The 21,734-nt window shown below is 40.5% G+C and overlaps 1 protein-coding gene across 6 annotated transcripts in view; it reads left to right on the forward strand.

The window, feature by feature from the left end:
- The window catches only part of DAAM1 (dishevelled associated activator of morphogenesis 1), a 183,196-nt gene that overhangs the window by 59,287 nt on the left and 102,175 nt on the right, over positions 1-21,734 (forward strand). For all 6 annotated transcript variants that reach the window (XR_010151138.1, XR_010151139.1, XM_016926912.4 and 3 more), the window contains exon 2: positions 15,833-16,052. Coding sequence is in view for 4 of the 6 variants with exons in the window: in XM_016926912.4 (XP_016782401.1) it covers positions 15,870-16,052 (183 nt within the window). In the remaining 2 variants the exon portion in view is untranslated. The remainder of the gene's footprint in view (positions 1-15,832; positions 16,053-21,734) is intronic.

Raw genomic sequence — 21,734 nt, forward strand, 5'->3', positions numbered from 1 at the left:
ATTTTTAAAAAGACTAGTTTTACAAACAAATAATAGCTAAACCACTCTAAACTTTCAGAGACAGGTTGATAATTAAGGAGAAAAAATGTAATCCAAGCTCATGTTAAAAAAAAAAAACAAGGAATTACAATGAAAGCAATTTCCATTTCCTTCTCTAGAAGGAGCCACTCTTAATGGGTTTTGGTATCTTATTTTATCACATGCTCAATAATTTCTTTGCATGTTTAAACAAGTATATCCATTTTACATTTATCATATACCATGTTATGCAACTTGGATGGTTATTTAATATTGTTACTCCTTTAACATACCAGAAAAGATTTTTTAATTGAGTGTACCCTAAATCATTTAAGCAGTACTGTATTGAAAGCTTCCCGTATTTAGCCACTGATGACTTTTGCCTGTTTAACAATATTCCTCAGAATCTGAAGTCTAAATATTAACTTCTGTCCAAATACTCTGGCTTGGTAAGTGAGTAGGAGTAATAATTTAAAATAGAACTTTCCATGTTATTTCACTTAGAAAAAATTTTGCAAGAGAGGCAGTCTCTTTAGTGTTTAGTTGTCTTGAATTATCCAATAAAGCAATTAGTGTTCACACCTAATTATTTAGAAAATTACAGAGTTGGGTGGAGAGGACATGTTGGGTAGTATCAGCTTCCTTCACATTTCCCTCTTGATGACTGTGGAATGATGTTTTGTTTTGTTTTGTTTTGTTTGACTCAGGCTTAAGTAAAGAGTGTAGTAATCCACTTACAGTAATTAAAATTCAGTAAAGATCTTTCTTTGCTTATTGTTTGTCTCCTGCAGCTTCAGAAGTGTTTGTTTAGCTATGTGAATAACTTCCCAAGGATATTTAGCACATGGAGAGGAATCCCCAGTGAGAAAACACACTCTTTCTTGCCGCCGCTGGTAATTTCTATTTTGGTTGATGATTAGCTTTGTTTAATGAAAAGAGATTATATATGTGACCAGTTTACACACTCAACACATGTGCTTTTGTGTTCTTGGCTGCTAGTCTTATAATTTCCTCTATCCCTTCTCCATCCTCAAGGTCTGTGCATTATTTTTATTTTGTATAGGGCAAGCAGGTTTAAAGTGCAGATTAAAAGGAAACTCCTTTGTTTTCCTGAGAGTCCATCCCTCATTGTTTTGTTTTGTTTTGAGATGGAGTCTCGCTCTGTCGCCCAGGCTGGAGTGCAGTGGTGCGATCTCAGCTCACTGCAACTTCCGCCTGCCTCCCGGGTTCACGCCGTTCTCCTGCCTCAGCCTCCCAAGTAGCTGGGACTACAGGCGCCCGCCACCACGCCCGGCTAATTGTTTGTATTTTTGGTAGAGACGGGGTTTCACCGTGTTAGCCAGGATGGTCTCGATCTCCTGACCTCGTGATCCGTCTGCCTCGGCCTCCGAAAGTGCTGGGATTACAGGCGTGAGCCACCGTGCCTGGCCCATCCCTCAGTTTTGTACTTCTTCAAGGCTCTACTTTTGTGTGGCTTCCTCTTACCTGGAAATGACATCATTACCCAGTTCTTCCTAGGTCATTCCGGAAGTCACTTGTAATTCAATTGCCAAAGGAGCCTATTAACACAGCAGAACAAATTCCTGGTATCTTAGGTATTTTCCCAAAGCTTCATAGGCATGTTCCATTGGCATCCTTGTCCTGGGAGCCCTGTGTACTTATGTTCTAGAAGTTTGTAACAATTTCAGAAAAATCCATTGTTCTTTTCCAGTGGATATTTGCTTCCAAAATAATGGCAATTTTATTTCACTGGGACAGATACCACGAAACTGCTAATCATTTTGCTGTTCTCAAAATCATTGACTTCCTTTTCAGCTGTCTGTAATGAATATTAAGTGGCCATATTTGAGGGAATTAGGTTGCAACTAAGTAAACTTGGGAAAGGTATTCAGGAAGTAATTAGAGTTCTCATAGGACTATTGTTAGCATTCAGACCTCAATTTCATAATATTTCTTGATAAAAATCATAACTTCATTCTCATTCTCAAGACCATCTCTTTCCCCTTGTAAATTCAGTCACCATTTTTCGTTTTATTCCATAAACAGTGTGATGACTTTTTTATTCACTGATAAGGAGGACCCCAAACATTTTACCCTTTAAAGATAGAACTTCAGGAGCATGTACTTGAGAAAATTACTGGAAACCAGCTTTAAAATTGCTGCAGCCACACATTCAGTGTCTTAAGTAGGATAAAATGTGGCTTATATGCACTTTTTTTTACAGTACCTGGAAGTAGAGGAGAGTTTTGGAAATTATATTGAATTCAGTCTTATAAAAATATAAACTTTAAATATATTTGATTGCATCTTTAAAATGTACCAAGTAGTAAGTTTCATTCATTTATGAACATACTAAAATCTCTTGTTCTTGGGTATATTTATGATACCCCTATGATTTCTGATCCACAATAGAACTATAATTGAAACAAAGTCCAATAAAAGAAAAAATTAGTAGAACTCCCCATGTTCTCTTCTAACTGGCCCTGAGACCGTTTGAAGAACTTCTGACATAACGGCTTTAGTGAACTAGAGAGTCTCTTAAAATTACATCTGGGAACATACAGAATTTAAAACAAAACAAATCATTGTTTAAAAGTTTGTCCCATTGTTATCCCTGTAGCTGGTCCCTGCAACCTTGGGAACATTCTTCCTCTCTGTATTTCATGAAGTTTGCATCTAACATTACATTGAAGTTTTTAAATTTGTTGGCTAACATAGAAAAACTTTTAAATGGACTATTTTTGTGGATGTACAAATGAGTAAAATACTGACAGTGAAACCGTCTGCATTTATGGGCATGGGTTTCAAGTATGCACAAAAAGCAAGCTGTAATTTTAAATGAAAGAGTCAATATAACAACTAAGGAGTTATTGAGGTGTATACTTAGAGTTTTAATGGGGTTATTGAGAAGGCTTGCAAACATCCTTTTTTCAGTAGGATACTGTCACCTGCATCATGCACTCAGGAGAGTTCATTAGCCACTTGAAAATCCATATAGATTCCAGAGAGACAAACTTAGGTACATATGGAAATAGTAGTTAACATTTATTGAGCATCTTGTGCGTGCTAAGCACTTGGTTAAATACCTTAGCTGTCTTTCAGTTAATACTGGAAACAATTCTGGAAGTATATGCATCCCATATATAGGTATGTACATACATATTGCTACAAATACAGTTTTTAAACATAATGGTGCTACATGTATATTGTTATAAACCTTTCTTTCTTCTTCTCTGTCTTTTATTCTGAATATGTTCGTTTTTTTCATGTCAGTCCCGTGGACCTAGTACTTTCTTTGTAACCCTGGGCATAGAGTTCTTTAGCACTATTTCTCAAACTTTGCTGCACATTGGAATCACCTATGGGGCTTGGAAAAATACCCATGCCTGGGCCCCAACACCAGAGATTCCGATTTTATTGGTGTGTGGTACAGCATTGTTACTGAAGTATGAGACAACATTTATTAAAACATTCCCCTACTAAAAGACACATGATTCTCTATTACAAGTTAGGAAACCTGTTTTCTATTTCACGGTCATAATGAACACCTTTGTTGATACATCTTGGTGCCTGTGTATGAATGTATCTGCAGGTCAAATTCTTAGATATGCAATCTAGAAAGTGTAAGATGTGGATCAAAGGGCCCGTGCATTAAAATAGTAACAGACACTGTCAGATTGCCTTCCACTGAGGTGGTGCAATTGACTTTCCCATCCACAGGTTAGGAGATTGCCCATTGTGGGGCTGAGGTTCTTCCCTCAGTCATCTTTCACTCCGCCGTGTTTTTTTTTTTTTTTCCCTTTAAGTTTGTTGTATTTTTAGAGGATTGTATATCTAAATGCTTATGAAAGTTCTCAACATGAAGGGAGGTTGGGCAAGTTCTGAGTCAAGGCGTTATTTCTCTAAGTCTTTTTAATGTCATGTCTTTGGAAGTTTTATAGCTGACATACCAACTTAATGCCTTTAATCATCAGAGAAGATGTGTAGCAATACCTCCTAGAGCCACACAGCACCTGAAACAGGACAGTGTTAGAGGCGACTGTCCTCTCTACTGCCTTATTTCTGTACTTCATCTTGCGTACAGTTGAAGCGTTCATCATCTTTCCATATGCCTCTTTTGAACATCCATTATGTAAAATTTGTAAGTAGAATCTTTACAAAGGGCAGGGTGCTGCTTTTGAAGGGAGTTCCAGTTTTTATAATGTGATTCTGTCATTGTTTCTGGGTGGCTTCTCCTTGCCGCATCATCAGCAGGACGCATTAAGAAAAGCTGGAGCCGAGGTGTGGTGTAGTGCTGGCCATGATGCAAAGCTCAGCGTGCTGCCCCAAATGAGTCCCTCTGAGCAGCAGGCATTGTGGAGAGACTCAAGCTCTAATTAACAGCTTGCCACACTGTAATTTTAAACTCAGGACTCACCATATACTTAGCTCTCTCTAAACATTTTTTTTACATTTGTAATGGCAAACTGTGGCAGTGTCCACATGTGTTCAGAATGATCTTTCTGAGGAAAAAGTGTGAAAGCCAGCGGCCCTGGGTGCTTATATCTTGAGGGTTTGCAGTAGATTTTCCGTCTTGGTAATCAGTTCACAACCACTTCTTGGCCAGAGAAGATAACCTTCAGACTTAGAAAGTAGAAGGATAAGTAGATGTGATCAGTGACTGAGGATATCAAGGGGAATCATATCAGTATTACAAATGTCAGTGTCCTTGCAGTAACTAAATTTGGTATGCAAATATGAGAGTTTTTGTACAGTTGTTTGGATTGGAATATTAAACCTGCTGAATTCTTCAAAATATACAGGAAAGCTTTTTTAAAAAAATGCCTTTTCCCATCCTGCTCCAGAAACCCTCAGAGAATTTCCCACAATTTGCAGATAAGCTGACCAACCTGCAGAGCCCTTGATTTAGTGATGACAACTGCCCTATAGAGATTAAACCAGTCTCATGCCAGGAATTTACTCTGCTGATACACACAGGAATGTCAGAGAAAGGAATCTGGTTAACATATTTCCACCAAACAGTGGTTAACGTATTTCCACCAAACAGTAGTTAACAAATAAATCCTCACCCCCAACTTTTTAATGTAGTTCCCACTTCCCTTTATAGTGTCCACTCAAAAGCCATCAAACATTTCTTGAGTACTTCGGGGTGCTAGATGGTATGAGGAGACAGAGCATCTCATTTAACCTTTAGACTATGCCTGTGAACAGTTTCTCCCTGGGCTAAGAAGCAATCTTCCCCTTGGCGTGAAACATGAATTGGCATGTTTCTTTTAATTAGTGGGTAACAGCTACATGATCCATCCATTTTCTTTTTTTGCATGGGCTGCTTGGAAGCTCACACCAAAGTGTTGTGCTCTAGCTTTCCTAATCTTAGATTTTTTTCATGTACAGCCCCCTGGGTTTCTCCCACCTTGACTTTCTGTGTTTCATTCTGTGTTGAAATTTTGGTCTCATTGTGTTTTCATTGTAACCATCTTAATTCACTTTCTTACAAGAGAGGGGAGGCAAAAATATGTACAACTTTATTTTTACAGATGATAAAACTGAGTTTCAGAGGATGTAAGTGTCTTTCCTAAAGTCATTCCAAGAAAGAAGTGGTGGAGCTGTTATTTGAACTTGTGTTGCAATTCTGCGACTGCCTATGTGATATTGTGTCTATCAGTTTTTCCCTAACTGGAAAGCACAGGCATCTTCGTGAGAAAGTTGGAGGTTTCTTAATTGTTACCAGAGAGTGAGGCTAATTTTAACCAAGAATCTTTGTTCTTTGTGATGTTTCATTTTCTCCTGTTGAAATTGTATTAAAGTAATCTTGGCATAAAAGTAGGAGAACATAAAAAGAGGAAGGTAATTAGTGAGTTTTAAAATTTGCTTTCAGTGTAAACATGAACATATAAAGACCTCTGGGCAAAATTTTGTTTCTTTATTTTCAGTTCAGCAAACTGTCATTTACCAAGTATGCCAAGAGCCATTTTTCTCCACAGAAGCCTGTGTAGAAATAAAAATTATACCTCTTTGGCAATAAAATGCCTCCATGATAAAATGCAGTTATAATATTTGAGAAGGAACAAGATTGAACAACATCTGGTTTGGGGCTGTGAGGGCTGGGAGCAGTACTCACTTCCCCAGGGGACCCTGTCTAGGCCTCACCAGGGAGAGGGACTTAGTGTGACCATGAGCCCTCAGCCCAGAGTACCTCCAGTATCTTCTTTAATCCATGGTAAACTTTGCTTCAAGATATGGTAAACATAATTGTTGAAATTAAGTATATATCTATTCAACTTCGCATCTCTCAGAATTCGCCTGCATTATTTCAATTGTGAGGAAGTTAAAAAATGCCTAATAATATGTTTCTTTTTTAAACAATGTCTTTTAATATTATTTGCATTTTCTATGTGGATGGCACCAAAGGGTGGACTGCTTGTTTGGGAAGATCTGAAGCCTTAAATACCAAAAGTGTGCTCCTTGTGGTTGGGGGACATTTTCAGAGGCAGCCACATTTACCTGTATTTGTGAAGACTGACTTTAGGGGTCATTACACCTGGATCATAGAGGACCAGAGTGTGTAGAGTACAGGTGATTGCCGGTATCTTGCAACATACAAGTATTCTTTTCCATGACTGCTGGCCTTAGTCTCAGATTTTTGAAAGAACTGCTGGTGATTCAGGAAAGTTGCATTCTTTTGTATGTTTGTAAAGAACAAAACTTGGCCTCTTAGATGAGGGAGAGCTTTGATGTGACAAAGCTGGCTGTGGAGTTGTAATATTTTATGTTTTTGTAGCCTCCACAATTTAAATTTGTCTTTGTACGGTATCTGAGTGGATCCCTTAGAGACAGATTGGAACCCAGAGGGAGAAAATTATTTGCATTTCTTTTGACTTCAACTTACATTTGTTTATTGACTTAACTCACAGACTAGCAACAGGTCAGCAGGGGGAGGGCACAGCTCTCTGTGAGCTGTGATGTCTTCGGGTGCTCCAAGGACACTTTGGGTTTGGCTCCTCTCCCAGATGATCTAGACGAGATGTCTTGGCTTCCAGACTCTGGTTTCTGTCACGTGAACAGCACAAACTTCCTAACTCGAGAACCTTGTTATATTGGCTTTAGGGATTTATACCCTAAACCCATGGTTATGGTATTACGTGACACAGAACAGTTGTTGCCAGCTTTTTAGGATCAAAACTTGGAGGTCCTCTTCTTTGCTGCTTACATGCAGAGTTGGGCATAGTGTTTCTGGCAGGGCTTGGAGAAAGCCTGTTAATTACATGCTGGTTGAGGCCTGGTTTGGCCTGAGGGTATGCATGGACTTCACCTGGGTGCCCTCCTCCCTTATCTAGGGAGAAAGTGGGGAAGGAAGTGGGCAGTTCTGGCTTCCACTCTGTGTCCCCTGCCTATGCTGAGGCAGAGAGAGCAGACAGAAGTAGAAAGTGTTTTCAGGGTGCTAATGGCTTTTTTGAACATTTGCATATTGGTTTCCCTGTGCATAGATGCTCTCATTATTTGCCTCTTGCCTCAGAAAAGTTACTGGGTCTAGAGGACCGACTGCTGGGTGAAGTTCCAGGAGCCACTCCAAGAAGTGTCCTATTAGAACATCCTTTTGTGATCAAGTGTATGGGCAGGGCTGTCCCTCCACTGGACACACTGACTGAGAAACGCCCTTTCCGTTTCCTGATGGAGAGGATGTTGAAACCTGCGGGGAACACACAATTCCCTTTCAGACGTTTCTCCTATAAGCTTTAGACTATATCCCGTGATTTTTTTTTTTAAGCTCCAAATAGTATTTGGCGTCTGGTGTATTTGGGAAATGAAACCAGACATGAGGAATGTGAGAGAGGAGAGGGATGGCCAAGGAGAGAAGCAAAGTAGTTTTTTTCCTTTCACATTTTTCTTGATAAGACAATTTGGGTTAACATTATTGTGTTGTTGCAATGCAAATTACACATCAGAGCCCTCTGGAAAATTGCAAAATGTGAGGTAAACTGCAGTTCTGAAAACATGGGTGTGGCAACTAAAGTGGAGGGTCCCCCAACCTTTCTCTTTAAAGTTGCTCTTATTGCATAACTCCGTTTTCTTGTCCTTCTTTTTATGGTTGTGACATGAATTCTATTGTTTCAGAAATTCCAGAGACCATTTATAGTACCAGAACAATGACTATATTTTAGTGTTGAGATTATAATTCTTAGGAAAATTCAATGTCAAATGCTGTCTATCTTGATTCATATAATAGAAGTGGGGAAGAACAATTATGGTCCCCACTGCACTTTGCAAGTGGATGTAAAAACTCTCGCAACTTCTAACCAAGTTGGTGGCTCTCAGGAACTAATTGTCCCTCCCTCCCTTCCTCCAGCATATCTTGACTGCCATTTCCACTAAACCCCTCTAGCTAGAGGAAAACCTTGGCAATTGGATTCCTCAGTCTGGACAGTCATCTTATAAATGTGTGGCAGAAGTCCTGACGGATCAATTAAAATAGTCTGCATATCAGCAAAAATCTGTTTTGTTTATGCCAACCTTAACATTTCACTCATGTATTAAATACTGATTGTGTCTTGGTTTGTGGAAAACAAACTTTACGTATCACATATATTGTGACTTGACATTATCAAAGGGAAAGTATTACGGAAGGGTTTTCTTGTGGACTGTAGGTTGTTCTCCAATGTTTTATCATCGTAATTATCATCATCCACATTCCCTAAAATTTGGCCTCAGTTTTTGACTGTTGCTACATTGAGAGTCTTGCCTGTTTTGTTGAAGAGCAGTACAAATGACTCTGACTTCTAGCTAGGCCACAGATGGATTGGATTTCTTACTCTTTGCTAAGGAAAATGCACCTGCACCAGAATCTTAAGAAGCTTTTTAAATTGTTTCCTTGTGTATAGCATAGCAATAGTCATCTGTAATGTTATAGATGGATTGCAGTTTGGATGTCCCAGAAGTGACTTCTTCCTCTGCAACAATGCCAGAAGCTGAGATTAGAAGATGTGCTCTGGTTCAGGGCCCAGCTGTCATGGTGGAATTAGTCCTCTTCCTCAGGCTGATCTGATTAAAAAGAGACCGATATGGAAACCTAGGTCCCTAGTTTCAGAAGCTATGCATTCCTTCTTCATCGGACAGGAAAAGGACCAACTCCCCTCCCTGCTGTATGTCTGCACTAGACTATGATCTCCCCAAATGGCATTTTGAGTTTTCTTCGTCTGTGTCTCCAGTACCTAACACTCTGTGGGTGTATTGAGGAGGTTCAGATCATGATGGCTGAGTCAGTGAATATTTCCTTGGGCAAAATGTTGACTGAATATAAGATATTGGGGAAATGTCTAAAAGATTTTATCAGCGAGTCTCTTTTCAATGGCACTTACTTGGGAATGAGTTGAAAAACTACGCACCAGCTAGTTTGGCCAGAAACTCCTCACTCTTGGGAAGCTGGAAAGCTGCAAATATCCCAAGGATGGAATTCATTTATGAGGCTTCTGTCAGCATCAGAAAGCTTGACAAGTGCCTAAGGAGAACTTGATGATCTGATTGGCTTCAAATGTCTTGGTGGGTTTGAAAACGGATCTGCAGACAACTATGGGAAGAACACCCAGTCACGTATCTCTGACATTCAGAGGTGAGACCATCTGTTCACTTAGGAATTTATACTTTTGCATTCAACAAACATTTGTTGAGAATATACTACGTGCCAGGGATTGACTAAAACTTAATCCCTGCCATCAGGATCTCACAGTCTAGTGGGGGAAATGGACATTAAAAAAAAAAAAAAGGCACTCAAGTATGTATATCATGCTAGAGGTGTAGAAAGAAATGTGTAACTGTCCTGGGAAACTGTAGGCCTGCAAAGCAGCAGTATTTGAGCAGAATCTTGAATGGTAAGTGGAAGAGAGCCAGATAAGGAAGACACCGCAGGCTGAGGACACTGTAGACGTGTGGGCTGAAAAGTGCGACCATTGCCGAGGACTGATGAGTGCACGCACGTGCCTGCGTATGAGGCATGTTTAGGGTATTGGGAGATGTGGGCCGGAAAATAAAGTTGGCAAGGGTCAGGGCAGAGACCTCCTTCCAGCACGTAACTCCTCTGGTCTGGACCCTGCCATCTTCAGCCTCTTCCTTCCTAGCGCCCCCACGACTCAGCATCCACCATGGCCCATTAGGCTTCAGCCACATTGGTCTTCCCTAGTGACTCAAACGTGCCGGCTCCCCACCTGCCCTGGTCTTCACACACACCTCCTTTAACCCAGAATCCTCTTCCCCAACACTTTGCAGGGCTGGTCCCATTTTATCCATCAGGTCTCAGCTTAAATGCATGTGGTCAGGAGAGGCCATCCCTGATCATACTATCTGAAGGACCTGCCCTCCCACCACTACCACCATTGCCCTTCACGTTCTTCCTTCCATCCCCTGTAACATGAGCCAACTTCAGGAATAATGTTTTAGTTTTCTTGATTTTTTTCCTGCCTTCCCCAAAGCACACAGGCATCTTTTCTCATTTTCATCCCTCTTCCCTTAGTGCCCAGCACAGTGTTTGGAATATTTGGCTCATAATTTTTACTTGATAAACATTTGACTTAATGATGAAATGGATGGATATGGTGGGCTGGGGCAGCTGTTGTTACTTTTATGATGTATGGGCTTCTCCGCATAAACATCTCTACCTTTACCAGCAAATCAAGTGTGTTTGGGCATGGGCAGCATTCAGGGTATTGGGAGATGGGGGCTGGAAAATCAAGTTGTTAAGGGCCAGTGCAGAGACATCTTCAGTGTGTGGCCCCTCAAACTTCTGTCTTCCTGATGGCCCACCTCCTTCCATCTTAAGTCTCACCTATGAAATGGGGGTGATGAAATGAAGTGATGGTCTCCTCTTAAGTCTTACCTGTGAAATGAGAATGATGAAATGAAGTGATGGGTGCGAATATGCATATTAAATCATATATACTGGGCAGTTGTTGGGATCACTAGTCAGTGAAGTGCTAGGGAAGTTAAGGTGGGCAGGTGCTTCTGAGGGGTCCAGCGGAATGATTCCTTTTGTTTCCTGTTTTGGTCTGTATCTAAAAGACTAGGCTCTGAATAGTGGAGCTCCATATATGGGGAAAAAATGGATGCCTGTTGGAAATCTCCAACACAGGCCATCATCTAGAGTTTAGGGATGGGTTTAATAAAGGACCTTGTATTTGGGGATCCATGGAGGAGCCAGCATAAAAACTTGGCCTTTGGGTTTCGCTGAGGCTTCCACATACAAATTACCTGTCAAAGGCAATATTTTGGTACTTATTGAAAGGATTTCAATTAGGTTCTTAAGTATAGTAGACTGTGTGTCTTATTACCCATCTCCGAAACTAGCCAAGAACTTCATATTCTTTTGTTTATAGAACTGTTGGGATTTTCTTTTTAAGACTTGAAAAATGCTCTGGACTGATTTTTAGATCTTAACGTTACCCCCGACTTCTCGCCCCTCCTCAGTACAGCCAGAATGTAATATAACTTGGGTTTAAGTGAAACTTGTAACATGCAAAAGGAAAACTATTGCTGTTTATTTATTCCGTAAATACTTTGATTGTACCTCTATGTGCAGAACACTAAATGACATGTGCCATGTCACTTTTCCTCCCGATTCTTCAATGAGGGAATAAAGACCCAGACCTCGATTTACAGTTAACTGTTGGCTGTACATGATGGAGGTCACAAAATGCTAAAAGAGCCCAGACCATATCTAGTTAGGCAGATTAACAAGACTGCCTGAAAGAGATAGCTGGAAATGAGCTTTGAAGGCTGAATGTGGGCCGTAGGACCCTCCATGAGCTGGTCCTTGCCTATTTTAGCCTACTTAATTTTCTTGCCCTCATTTCCTGGTAGCCTGAACACTGCCTTCCTGCCCTGTCTTCCTGAGGAACACTTCCCCATCCCCCACAGTCATACAGACCTTGTCGGTAGTCCCAGAATGATCTCTCTTCAGTTTACCGAGGATAAGATATGGGACACTGGCCTGGCTTCTGAGTGGGATGTGGTCCCTGCCCTGAGGACACATACCAGAGACAAATATTAACAGTTATATTTTAATGAGATAAGTAATGACTCCCATGTCCTAATGTACATCAGCGCTGCTGCTGCCTACCTGTGTTGGGTACAAGAATTGAGATTAGGTCGGGCGTGGTGGCTCACGCCTGTAATCCCAGCACTTTGGGAGGCTGAGGCAGGCAGATCACGAGGTCAGGAGATCGAGACCATCTTGGCTAACATGGTGAAACCCCATCTCTACTAAAAATACAAAAAATTAGCTGGACGTGGTGGCGGGCGTCTATAGTCCCAGCTACTGGGGAGGCTGAGGCAGGAGAATGGCGTGAACCCGGGAGGCGGAGCTTGCAGTGAGCTGAGATCGCGCCACTGCACTCTAGCCTGGGCGACAGAGCAAGACTCTGTCTCAAAAAAAAAAAATTGAGATTAAGCATTTAAACTTTTATAGCAATTTGACATTGCTGAGATCTTTCAGTTTATAACAGATTGGATGAAAACAACTAGTCCTTTACCACAGATAGTTTGAAAAGCTGGTATGTAGATTAACCTAACTTGGATATTTTTGATAGGAACATTTTTGCATACTCATGCTCATTTCCCCCTCTAATATAAGCAGATAATCATATCAATGGGTTTTTTAAATCTCACTTTATTAATTGTGAAAATAGTATGTCTTCAATATGCCAGCTTAGGAAGTGCAGAAGAGTCTTTTTGTTTGTTAAAACAAACAAGGTAATCTCTACATTTGTCACAGAACTAACTGCTGCCTGCATTTTGTTATATTGATTTTGTCCTTTTATCCTGCTCATATATGTAAATTTTTTCTCGCAAAAATGGGACACTGTATTGTTTATTCTTTATGTGTTTGCATGTCATTAAATATTATTTTACAAAGGGCTGCTTGGTAGTCTGTTATCTAGTTGTACCATAATTTATTTAAACCTTTTCTCTATAGTCCTTCATTACAAGCACTTATTCTATGCCCTTATTTGCTCTTGCAGATAATGCTTTGGAAATTTCTGTGAAAACATTTTTGATAGTATCTCTGAATATTTCCTAAGCATACATTTTCAGAAGTAGAAATACTAGGTCAAAATGTGTGACCATTTTAAGACTTTGATAAATTGCCCTTCAGATATGTAGAACTGAATTTCAGCTATCAGTAGCAGTGGGTGTACTCTCAGGATTGGTACTTTCAGGGTGGGAGGATGTTGCTAGACAAAGGCAAGAGCGAGAAGGAATGAGTAGTCTACTTGGGTGGAAGGTGAGAGGAGTGCAAGATGTTTACGGGGCATGGAAAATGGCCTGTTGAGTAAAGTGTAGGATATTTTTGAGGAAGTAGGAAAGACAGAAAAGTTGAGCTGAAATCCACTGAAAGCCAATTTAGAATGGTATTGGGGAGCCATTGGCAGATTTTTCAGCAGGGAGATGAGAGCCAGGGCTCTGCTCTGAGAAGATGGTGGCATATACAGCACAGTCTGTACTATACCACTCATTCCCTGTACCCTTCATGCCCCTTCCTACCTCATGCCTTTGCTTGTACTGTTCCCTCTGCCTAAAGACCCTGTTTTCCATATTCTGTCAAAACTCCACTCATCCATCAGGGACCACCCCCCAGATTCTTAGGTAATTCCTGCTCAGTTTACATGGCACTTACTGGCATATTACCTTTATTATAACTATCTGGTGAACTACTGTCTCTCACTAGATTATGAGGGTCTAGCGAGTGACCTGTTCATTTCCATATGCTTAGGTGACTACTGTCATTCCTGGTACATAGTGGGTATTAATGCACATATGCCAAAGGAATCCCAGTTATGACATATGTCTCAGTATGACCTTGCACAAGTACACCCTAGGCCAGGAGACATATGCTTCAACAGAACAGGATGTTGGATGTTTGGCTTAGTCTTTATTTAAGAGCCAGTTAGAGCATCATTGTGGACTCTGTGATAGACACCCTGCTTTTAACCTTTCCCTCTCTTCCCGTCACAGAACCTCCCAGTTCCTGACTGTAGAGACCACTTTGCCTTCAAGTCAGCTGAGGACTAGACTGTGGAAGTCTCTGGAAATTATAGTTGTTTATGAGTGCTTTTACTTATTTACGTAGTAGTGTTAATTACAAAATCAAGAAATTGGCTACAGATTTTGGAGTTGGATTATCTGATTTGGGAGATGCCATAAGTCGATGGGTTGGAGTTTACTTTTAAAACTTAAGAACAAAAAAAAGTTCAAGGAAGGCATCTGTTTTCTCACTGTCCACATTTGTTAAATGTTGACAAACTTGACCCTAGTCTTTCTTCTATGTGTATACTTTTATATTTAAGTATATAAATAATGCATTCACAGCCTTGTTCTACCACCTTCCCTGACCAAGATATGTTTCTCCTCCCCTGCCCTTCCATCTCTTGAAGGACCAATTCTCATCCCACCTTTTTTTTTTCTTTTAACCTCATCTCTTTTTTAACCTCATTGAAGACTTACAACAGTTATACATCTAAATGTATCCACTATTCTTAAAAAAGCATGAAAAGAACATTCTTTTTCTTGCCTTTTTCTAATCTTATTCCACTCTCAGAAGAGAGGAATTAGGGATTTGCTGTCTATCCTTCTGGACCATTTGGTGGAAATTAATTTACATGTATGGCTTTTTGTATGACGTTTTTAAAAGGACGCAACGGCATCATGCTATGCCTATTGTTCTTCTTTGACTTGGTTTTTTCAATAGACAGTATCAACTGGAAATCTTTCCAAGGCAATATATACAGTTGTAACTTAAAACATACCCTCTATCATCATTAAAAACATGTTTTTGTGGTGAAAATTTGGATTCAAAAGGGTAAAAATGAAAATGAATAGTTCTCCAACCCTCTGTTTTTATTTTGAGGATTACTGCTATTAGTAATTTCTTTCATATATTTATAAATACATACATTCTTTAAATCATGTACTCCTATAGCATTTTCAACATTTTCCCATATCTACATATACAAATGCCTTGGTTCTTTTAAATGAGTGTATAATATTCTATTAGTGTGTGTGTGTGTGTGTGTGTGTGTGTGTGTGTAATTTAACCATTTCCTTTCCTTGCTGGTGAATTCATTTTCTCTTTTCAGTTTGAAAATTTCTGGCCCATCTAGCTCAAGTCCTGGCTTTAGTGTGAATTTGAATTAGTTAATACAGTGAACATTTATGGAGTGCCTTCTCTCTTCCTGGGATTGTGCAGGGCACTAGGCCCACAAAATACTTGATGCACAGCCGCTTCCCCTCACTTCAGTTACCACAGTCTAACAGGAAGACACACTCATAAAGAGCTCAGAATGTGATCATGCTAAAGTGGATATATATGTCATAGCATATATGTTATTCTGTTTAGGGAAGAGAACTTTTAAATCAGTCTGGAATCAGACTTTAAAAGATAAGGAAGAGATCTCCTAGGGGGCAAGGAAGAGAAGGTCACTCTTCCAAGAAGAGTAACAAGAACAAACTAGGTCGGCAGGAAAGGGAATGTGATGTACAAAGAACAGACAGTAGCTCAGTGTGATTAGAGTGTATGTTGTCGGGAGAGTGGCTGGAGTTGTCCTGTTTGCTCAGCAGTTATTGCAGGAAACAGTCAACAAATGAATAGAAGGGTGTGTGTTCTCTGTCCAAGTGGACTCCAAACCCACTCGGTGTTGTTCTCTCTGTGCCCTGCAGGGCGCACACAATGTCGTCAGCACACGGAGCTCTTTCTTGAGTTGGTCTGGCCTTTTAAAAATCATTTTATCTGTTCCTGTACTCTTAACCATGTCATATCCTCTTTTTGCAGAGTTTAGTCACATCAAGAAATAGAACAGAATTCAGCCATGGCCCCAAGAAAGAGAGGTGGACGAGGTATTTCATTCATCTTTTGCTGTTTCCGAAATAATGATCACCCAGAAATCACGTATCGGCTGCGAAACGATAGCAACTTTGCGCTTCAGACCATGGAACCAGCATTGCCCATGCCCCCTGTGGAGGAGCTGGATGTCATGTTCAGTGAACTGGTGGTGAGTCCCAGTTTTCTATCCTGGCATTGGTGGGGAGCCAGAGAAGGAGAAGAGGAGAGGATGTGAATGAGTTGGTTTGGTTTGACATGGACTTTTCCTTTTCAGTGAAATGGCCCCCATTCACCTTTATGTCTGCACCCTCACTGTCAGCACTAAACCTGTGGAGAAGGAAGAGTTAGAAGAGGGTAGTATTACTACATCCAAGTGCTTTGCTTGTGCTTTAAGTGGGTGGAGGGATTTAGACCTTCAGTTCTTCAAATATGTGGCAGTACTGCATCTTAAGTTGCCCTTCCTAATTTGTCTCCATCCCAATCCTTAGTCTATACATTATGCTAAATAATTCCTTCATTTACTTCACACCTATTGGGATTCCCTAATGCTCCCCTACCCCCACACCGAATGTACAGTATTAATGTATTTTTAAAAAATTAGTCATACTTCCCATCCTGTCATTGATCCTTTGGTGAAAGACATTATTACTTCAGTACAGCATCATTATTTAGCCTAATGATAGGATTAGAATAATAACTGCTGTGGGAATCTTTTTATAGGTACTATCATATTTTAGAATCAAATATACTGAAATGAAGGATGCATCTAGTGCAGGACCCATTCATCAAGAGATGTAAGTACATTCTTCAGCTTAGCTTTTCAAGCATCAAGTAGTGTTTCTATTCTGTATTTCAGAAGATATTATGGCATAGTTTAAAGGGGTGCTAGCATAGGAATTAGGAAGACTTTTTTTCAAATCACTGCTTTGATTTTATCTTCATAATTGTAAAAAATCATGTTATTTTTCTGTTCCTGTTTTCTGAAGGAAAAAAACATCTTCTTCTAGGTTTGATATAATGTTTCAGTGAGAACAGTACACAGTGGGAGTGGCCCAGTGCCTGGCCTTTAAACATGCTTAATAAATGTTACATGAATACTGTATCCTGCTTTGATCACCACTGGCATTTTGTAATGGAATTAGTTCTTCTTTTTTTTTTTCTTCAACTTTTATTTTAAGTTCTGGGGTACATATGCAGGATGTGCAGGTTTGTTACATAAGTGAACATGTGCCATGGTGGTTTGCTGCACAGGTCATCCATCCCATCACCTAGGTATTAAGCCCGGCATCCATTCGCTGTTCTTCCTGATACTCTCCCCACTCCACCATCCCCCTGCCTCCTGCCACATGCCCCAGTGTGTGTTGTTTCCCCCCATGTGTCCATGTGTTCTCATCATTCAGCTCCCACTTATTAGTGAGAACACCTGGTGTTTGGTTTTCTGTTCGTGCATTAGTTTGCTGAGGATAACAGCTTCCAGCTCCATCCGTGTTCCTGTAAAGGACATGATCTCATTTGTAATGGAGTTAGTTCTAAACGGACCATTTATATTGTTCAACAGACACTAGAGAATACTATTCATTTTGCATGATTCTTTGGTCAAGGACATACTGTAGGCTGCGTTAGTGTTCTCCTTGGTTAATATCTGAACTGACCATGTCACTCCAACTCTTATAGCCCAGAATTCATTTATAAAGCAGAAAGATAAGCCAATATGAGAGAGGTTATGAAGCTGATGTTTGATTTCTGGTCTCCTGCGTGGAGCGATGGGCCTATTGCCAACCAGAGTTGGTCGGGAAAAAGGAAAGATGACTCCTACCAGTGTACTTACGCTTTATGATCTTGAATATTTTCAATGTTTAAGGAATCTCTTCCTTCTTTGATCTCCACTGCATGAAGAACTCTGTTGCAGGTGTTAACAAGGAAGTTTGAAATAGAAAGCCAGAACCTGCCCCCCAAAGATCTGACAGTAGTAGGAGATCCATTATGAAGAAGGTATAATGGCAACAAAAGAATAATCACAAATTACCTGTGTGTGTAATATGTGTTGTGTGGTATGGGTCAAGGAGATGAGGAAGGTGGTTAGGGAAGACTTTATGGAGGAAGTGAGCTGTCAACAGGAATTGAAGGTGAGAAGAAAAGTTGGGGGGAATCCATGTTAATGACTGTCTCAGTCATCTTAAACTAGGTTGTGCTGTGATAGCAAAACCCCAGTGGTTGCAACAGCAGAGGCTTATTGCTTGCTGTGCTGTGTGTCCACTGTGGGTCTGCTATAGTTCTGCTCCTTCCTGTCTTCTGTCCTATACCCAGGAAGGGTGGAGGAGGAAAGGCAAACCTGGCAAACCATTCATAGGCTCTAAGCTTATGCTTGGAAATAACAGGTGTCACTTGTGCCCACATTTCATTGGCCAGTGCAGATCACATGGCCACACCTGAGTTTGCATATAAGGAGGCATCATTCTTCTGTAGAGACTGGTACCACAAGTCATGTGGCCAAGGCTGAGGTCATGGGGCAGGCAGATGACACATAGTCCTCTTCTAGGGAGGGGCAGTGAATCATCTACCAAGACAGCAATCAAGAAGGGCAATAATGATGCATTGACAGGCAGGGTTTCCCACTTAAAATGTTTTAAAACTGAAAGTCTCTTGTTCAAGTTGGTGTTTGGATTAAAAAAAGGAAAAAAAAAAGTCAACCAAAGGACATAGGTGTTGCTGATAGCTAATGACTGCCCTCAAGTTGGTGTTTGGATTAAAAAAAGGAAAAAAAAAAAGTCAACCAAAGGACACAGGTGTTGCTGATAGCTAATGACTGCCCTCAGTGGTAGTAGAGCTGGTAGGCAGAGCTGGCACCCTCAAAGCATTCCACATCTACGGTTACATTCTGTCAGTCTCCCAAAATGAGAGCGAGGAGCCCGTGTGGTGGTAGCTTCATGTACGTCTTGAAGACAGCTCATTGTTCTGTATTCATAAGGGAGAAAATTCCACTCTCTCTTATTGATGTCTCCATTCTGTGTGAAAATTGCCTACAGCTGCTATTTGTGAGAAAGCCAATGCCAAACCAGAACTTTAAGCTGAAACCATTGGAGAACAAATTATCTTGAGGTTTGTATCTGTCCTGGTAAGTGAAGGATGAATTTTTGTCTACTCTTGACTTCAGGGACTAAGACCACAAATCTATCCAATTGTCAGGGGTGGCCTGGCCAAGAGAGGTAGGCTCCAAGCTGCTGCAAACCTCTGCCCCAGGTTCTCTTGAGTAATAGCTGAAGCAATTCTGCCTCTGGCCTGGTACAGCAGAGGGAGGCCACATGTGGTGGTGGACAGTGCCTGGTCTCTGGAGTCAAACACTTTTCCCAAATGCCAGCTCTGTAGCCTAGGAAATCTCCCTTTAAGATTATTTCTGTTTGAATTTTAGTTGTTTCCTTACCTATAAAATGGAGATAATACCATCTTGCTGATAGGGTTGGTGTAGAGGTGAAAGAAGATAACCTTTAAAAAGTCTGGCACCTAATAGATGATTTACACCCCACAGACTAATACTGCAAGAGGGAAGAGAGATAATTCTAGTGTCTTCTAGACACAACACTCTAAGCAAATATTTCAGTTGTTCCTTTTCTTGAAAGCAAATCTGCCCTGGTGTGAGCGGGCCAATGTGGGTCCTAACTTGCAGACCATCTTACCTCTGTATCTGTTAGAAAGCATCTCATCAGAGCTGGTTGTTGTAAGCTAGTTTCCTTTGCCTCATCTCATGAGTCACTCATTTGATGTTTTTAAAAGTGATACCAAGTAGATTTCTTTCAGAATTGGTTACTGCAACCGTATCACCTCATTAATAAAGCAAGCCTCAATAGGAGGTCAGCCATGTGAATCTTTAAAGAAGGTGGGCAGCATGGAGCACCTTGTTCTCTAGTAGGCTCCCTGCTGTAGGCAGGGGAACCAGAATTAGTCCTACCTCAGGACTTAGCATTGTCTTTCTAGTCTCATCCTGCTTAACTTAAAAAAAAAAACAAAAAACAAAAACAGCTTTATTGAGAAATAATTCATATATAATTCACCTATGTAAAGTGTGCAATTCAGTGGCTTTTAGTATATTAATAGAATTGTGCAACCATTACCAAAATCACTTTTAGCAATCACCCTAGCATGTGACCTCTAAATCCATAAACCATCACTCCTCATTCATGCCTAACCCCAACATCCCCTAACAAACAATAATCTTCTTTGTGTCTCTGAGAATTTGGCTACTCTGGATAGCTCATATAAATGGAATTATACAATATGTAGTCCTCTGTGACTGGCTTCTTTGACTTCACAGAGTGTTTTCAAGGTTCACCCTTAGAGCATGTACCAGTACTTCATTCCTTTTTCTTGCCTAATAATATTCCATTATGTGGATATACCCCCCCCCCTTTTTTTTTTTTTTTTTTTTTTTTTGAGACAGAGTCTCATTCTGTTACCCAGGCTGGAGTGCAGTGGTGCGATCTCGGCTCACTGCAACCTCCGCTTCCCGGGTTCAAGCGATTATTTTGCTTCAGCCTCCTGAGTAGCTGGGACTACAAGCACGCACCACTGCGCCCAGCTATTTTTGTATTTTTTTTTAGAGACGGGGTTTTGCCATGTTGGTCAGGCTGGTCTCGAACTCCTGACCTTGTGATCCGCCCACCTCAGCCTCCCAAAGTGCTGGGATGACAGGCGTGAGTCACCGCGCCCGGCCCCTGCCACATTTTTTATCCATTCATCATTTTATCCATTCATCATTGATGGACATTTGGGCTGTTGCCAGTTTTTGGCTCCTGTGAATAAAGCTGCTATAAATATCCATATGTAAGTTTTTGCATAGATATATGTTTTAATTCTTGCAAGTATATATGTAGGAGCGGAATTAACTGGGTCATATGGTAACACTGTGTTGAACTTTTGAGAAACTTTCAGACTGTTTCAAAATGACTGCACCATTTTACATCTCCACCAGCAATGTATGAGGGTTCCAGTTTCTCCACGTCTTTGCCAACACTTGTTCTTATTCACCCCCTACCAACTGATAAGACAACTGCTTTTAAAGCTGTTCTATATCTCCTGAAGAACTGAGGACAAAATAACTCAGGAATTGTGTGTGCGTGAGTTGTCAAATAGAAATAAAGTCTCCCTGCTAACAATTTTTAAGTTATTTGGGATATTTACAAATAAAACCTAAGTTAAGAGTCTGTTTAATCTCTGCTAACCATATATTTTATACCTTTCGAGAATCAATTCTTTTTTACTTTTTCCTCTCCCTCTCACCTCTACCTCCTCCCCTCTCCCAGTCTTCCTCTGTGCTCTCTGCCTCAGTCAAAATAAAGAAATATAACCAATATGAATAACACTCACCTATTGAAATAAGATTCAGTAATATTCTTTTCTACAGGTTTTTAAAAGTCTTAAATTATCTCAGCCAACCTATCCGAAGAGTCCTAAGCATGACAACTCTATAAATCGTCCTTATTCAAGTAACTTTTTTATGTTAGCAATAGACGATTTCCCTTGGAATGAACAGAAGAATGAGTCATTAATCGACTGATGGTTTATTTTGATGTGTGCATGTTAAGAGCCTGTCTCTGCTAATCCTGAGGTAACTGGTGAGCAAAAGACACATGGTCCTGTCCTCGATGATGTTGTGGAGCTGAAGGTCTAGCAGAAAAGACAGGCAACTAAATGTGCAATCTTATCAAAGTGATCAAGTGCTATAGGAGTGCTGCTCAAGCAGTACATTTTGTCTGGGAGGAAGCTTTATTCCCTTTTTCGTGAGGAGGGAGTTTCACTGGAATCACATTCCCGGCCTCTCTTCCAGCTCCTTACTCCTCTTGGGAACATGCACAGC

This window comes from Pan troglodytes, chromosome 15 (assembly GCF_028858775.2).
Source record: "Pan troglodytes isolate AG18354 chromosome 15, NHGRI_mPanTro3-v2.0_pri, whole genome shotgun sequence".
Taxonomy (NCBI): Eukaryota; Metazoa; Chordata; class Mammalia; order Primates; family Hominidae; genus Pan; species Pan troglodytes.